The sequence below is a fragment of the Nicotiana tomentosiformis genome, chromosome 9 (genome assembly GCF_000390325.3).
Source record: "Nicotiana tomentosiformis chromosome 9, ASM39032v3, whole genome shotgun sequence".
In the NCBI taxonomy this organism is placed as follows: Eukaryota; Viridiplantae; Streptophyta; class Magnoliopsida; order Solanales; family Solanaceae; genus Nicotiana; species Nicotiana tomentosiformis.
The window spans coordinates 103,848,694-103,853,073 of record NC_090820.1 but is presented as its reverse complement, the minus strand read 5'-3'; the positions used below and the strand labels follow the sequence as shown (position 1 = coordinate 103,853,073).

Here is a 4,380-nt window from a genome sequence, read left to right as displayed (position 1 = left end):
GCGGAAACCGCCGGAGGCAGTGAGCCTCATTTATTATGAGTTAGGACCTTTTTATCACATTTACTTTCACTCTTGGGCGATTTGAGAGCTTCTAAGGAGGGGATTTCGACCTAGCTTTGTGAGGTAAGTAATTTCTTTTAAATATGAGTTTAGTACATATATTGTGGTTAGATTTCCACATGAAAATTGGTATAAATCATGGGTTGAGATGAAAAACCTAGGGTTTAATAAAAAAATGAGATTTTACCACGAAAATAATTATGAAACTTAGTGAAAATCATATATTATGTTCCTAAGGCTATGGGTAATAACTTTCGTCAAAACCTTCCGGAATCCGAGCGTGTGGGCCCGGGGGTGAATTTTAGGAATCTTGCAATTTTGGTTGAGTAATCACTTTAATAGTGGAGCTATGAACTTTTGAGCATAGATTGATCGATTTATATAATGTTTGGCTAGTTCCGAGTCGTTTGGCATCAAATTTGGAGATTTGAGTGCATTCTTGAATTGGGAAGTAAGCTTTGAGACGAAGTAAGTCTCTTTTCTAACCTTATAAGAGGGAACTTACCCCATAGGTAAATTTAATTAATATGTGTTGTTATTTATGGAGGGCTACGTACGCACGAAGTGACGAGAGTCCGTACTTAGCTACTATTCCTAGTTATGTCCGGGTAGTTTTAGGTTTACACTATGCTTGTGGACACCGTTATTCGATTATACTTGTTAACTGTATCAAATGGAACTAAGTTGAGGATTTTTAAGGATTTAAAAGCTTCAAGTCGAATTATCTTTATTTTGAAAAGAATCACGAAAGGGTTATGATTTATTGATCAATTTATATTTGACCGCGTCGCATGTATGATCTGCTAGCGGGGTAATAGATTCATCTATGGTTCGCGCCGTTCGACCCTCGGCAGTGCACAATTTACATTTATGTTGGATCGGACCGAACGTCCTCGGTGGTATTCGTGTGTGATAATAGAACTGGAAGTTCCTTTCATAATCGGTATAAATTCATTATTTGTGTGATCATATGTTTTAAAGGAAGGAAGTGATTCAAGCTCTTAAATATTTCTGAAGACTTGTTCAGTTATTTCTTGTTCTGAGACTTATAGTTGTATATCATGCTTAATAAGAATTTCATATTATCGTGTTATTGGCCCTAGTAAGTGTCGGAGTCGACCCCTCGTCACTACTTCTTCGAGATTAGACTAAATACTTACTGGGTACATATTATTTATGTACTCGCGCTATACTTCTGTACTTAATTGTACATGATCTAAGGCAGGTGCATCTGGTTACCAGTCTGGTGCGCAGATTTGATCCCCATCTCGAGACTTCGCGGTGAGCTGCCTTTCGAGCTGTTCTGTAGCAGCTGGAGTCTCCCTTATGTTTTATTTTTCTATCTATTCCCTTTCAAACAGTAGGCTAGTGTTCTTTTGTATATCCTACTAGATTGCCCACATACTTGTGAGACCAGGTCTTGGTACACACACTAGTAGACTTATGATTTTGGTTTTGTTTACATGATTACGATCAGTAGTTGTTTGTTTCCATTTAATTATGTCACATTTGCAAATTTCTAAATCTTTTAAACAAATGAGAAAATATTATCCACTTAGTAATCTATTTAAACGGGAAACCATTAGTTTGATCAGTGTTGGCTTACCTAACAATGGTGTTAGGCGCCATCACGGTCTATGATGGAATTGGGTCGTGACAACATGGTATCATAGCACTAGGTTCACGTAGGTCTCACAAGTTATGGGCAGACCTAGTAGAGTCTTGCAGATCGGTGCGGAGACGTCCGTACTTATCTTCGAGAGGCTATAGGGTGTTAGGAAACTACTCTTTATTCATCTCCTATCGTGCAGTTGGTGGTATACTAAAACCCTTTCTCTCATTCTCTCACAGATTGTGAGGACGTGTACGTCAGACATTCCAGATTAGGGAGGAGCTGCTCGCCCCATTGCTAAAGGCTGAGGCAGAGATCGGGGGAGGGCATCGGCCCGAGGTAGGGGACAAGGGCATCCCAGAGCTGCCCCGGTAGCACCACCAGCAGATCCAGTAGAGGATCCCATCATTGAGGAGCAGGGCGAGGTGCCCGCCGCAGAGCCAGCCCCGGTAGATTTCATGTCAGCACCGGGTTTTTAGGAGATCATGGGACGTATGTTGTGGTTTATGGACACTATGACTCAGGCTGATTTATTTCCAGCAGGCCTAGCCACATCTCAAGTGGGAGAGGGAGTACAGACCCTTACTGCCCAGGCTCCGGGGCATGCAACTGCAGTATATCAGACTCCGGGTACACTACCCGTGGGCGGAGCCCAGCCAGTTGCGGCAGCTGTACCTGAGCCTAGACCAACTTCGGACAGTGATCCGCAGAAGCTATTGGACAGATGGACTAGGCTACACCCTCCTATCTTCGGGTGGCGAGCGGCATGAGGATCCCTAGGACTTCATTGACCGGTGTAGGGACAGACTACACAATATGAGGATATTGGAGTCCCATGGGGTGGATTTCACTACTTTTCAGCTGGAGGGCAGGGCCCGTAGATGGTGGCAATCTTATCTTCTTGGTAGACCAGCGGGTTCTCCTCCTATGAATTGGGACCAGTTTACACAGCTTTTCTTGGATAGGTATATTCCACCCTCTGAGAGAGAAGAGTTGCGAGGTCAGTTCGAGCAGCTCGAGCAGGGTCAGATGTCAGTGACCGATTATGAGGCGAGATTCTCTGAGTTGTCTCACCATGCACTTATGATACTTCCTACCAACACAGAGAGAGTGCAGAGATTTGTTGTGGGGTTTCACCCCAATATTCGGGATAGTATGGCCTGGGAGGTTGAGATGGGTACTGGTTATCAGCTAGTAGTGGAGATTGCGCGGAGGATTGAAGGCTACCGCCAGAGGGGTAGAGAGTAGATATAGCAGGACAAGAGGGCCCGATTCTCTGGAGAGTTTAGAGGTGCCCCGGCCAGGGGCAGATGGCAGGTTGGGAGGGGTCAGCCTAGCAGGGCGACATATCCAGCACCACTACTTCCTCGGGATGCTCCGGCGCGACCCTATTTTAGTGCTATGCCAGAGAATTCTTATCACCCACCAGCTCATCAGGGTTCTTCCAGTGCCTATTTTAGCGCCATGCCAGATAGTTCATACCACCCACCAGCCATTCCGAGTTCTTCTAGTGGGTATTTAGGCCATCAGGGTCAGACTTCGGGGCAGCAGTCTATGGTACCGAGAGGTTGTTACGAGTGTGGAGAGCCGGGTAACATGAAGAGAACCTATCCCAGACTTCGGGGCAAGGCAGTACAGCAGGGTCATCATCCCATGATTGTAGCACCAGCCGTCCAACCACCCAGAGGTATGGGACATTTGGGTAGGGGCCATCCTAGAGGTGGAGGCTAGGCAAGGGGAGGTCAGCCAGTTATTGTTCAGCCAGGTGGAGGCCAGCCAGCCGGCGCTCCAGCTAGATTCTATGCTTTTCCGGCCAGACCAGATGCAGTGGCCTTAGATGCCGTGATCACAAGTATTATTTCTATCTGCAGTAGGGATGCTTCGGTATTATTTAATCCAGGGTCTACCTATTCATATGCATCATCTCTGTTAGCTCATTTCCTAGGTATTCCTTGTGAGTCCTTGGGTACTCTTGTTTATGTGGCCACTCATGTGGGCGACTCTGTGGTTGTGGATAGGATCTATCGGTCCTGTGTGGTCACATTCTGTGGTTACGAGACTAGAGCGACCTTCTGTTACTTTATATGACTGACTTTGAGGTCATCCTGGGCATGGACTGATTATCCCCATATCCCGCCATCATTGATTGCCACGCTAAGACTGTTACCTTAACAATGTGAGAGTTGCCTAGATTGGAGTGGAAGGGTTCGTCTGTCAGTACATCTAGTCGGGTTATATCTTTTCTGAAGGCTCTACATATGGTCGAGAAGGGTTGTTTGGCTTATCTAGCCTATGTTCGGAATACCACCACAGAGTCTCCGACCATTGATTCGGTGCCAGTAGTCCGGGAGTTCACCGATGTATTTCCTTCTGACCTTCCAGGCATGTCGCTGGATCGTGACATTGATTTCTGTATTGACTTGGCTCTAGACACTCAGCCTATATCCATCCCTCCATATCGTTTGGCTTCGAAAGAATTGAAAGAGTTAAAGGAACAACTTGAGAAGTTGCTAGCGAAGGGGTTCGTCAGGCCGAGTGTATCACCTTGGGGTGCACCGGTATTATTTGTGAAGAAGAAGGATGGGACTATGAGGATGTGCATTGATTACCGCCAGTTGAACAAAGTCACCATTAAGAACAAGTACCCGTTGCCGGGTATTGATGATTTGTTTGACCAGTTGCAGAGTGATAGAGTATTTTCTAAGATC

The 4,380-nt window shown here is 45.6% G+C and overlaps 1 protein-coding gene across 1 annotated transcript; it reads left to right on the top strand.

The window, feature by feature from the left end:
- Nucleotides 1–2,488: 2,488 nt before the first annotated feature.
- LOC138899303 (uncharacterized) lies at nt 2,489–2,920 on the top strand. The gene has a single exon (XM_070185461.1). The coding sequence runs from the start codon at nt 2,489–2,491 to the stop codon at nt 2,918–2,920; it is 432 nt and encodes a 143-aa protein (XP_070041562.1).
- Nucleotides 2,921–4,380: the final 1,460 nt, after the last annotated feature.

Bases quoted from the DNA above. Each gene is read 5' to 3' on its own strand.
- LOC138899303 (XM_070185461.1), top strand. From the start codon at position 2,489: ATGAGGATATTGGAGTCCCATGGGGTGGATTTCACTACTTTTCAGCTG.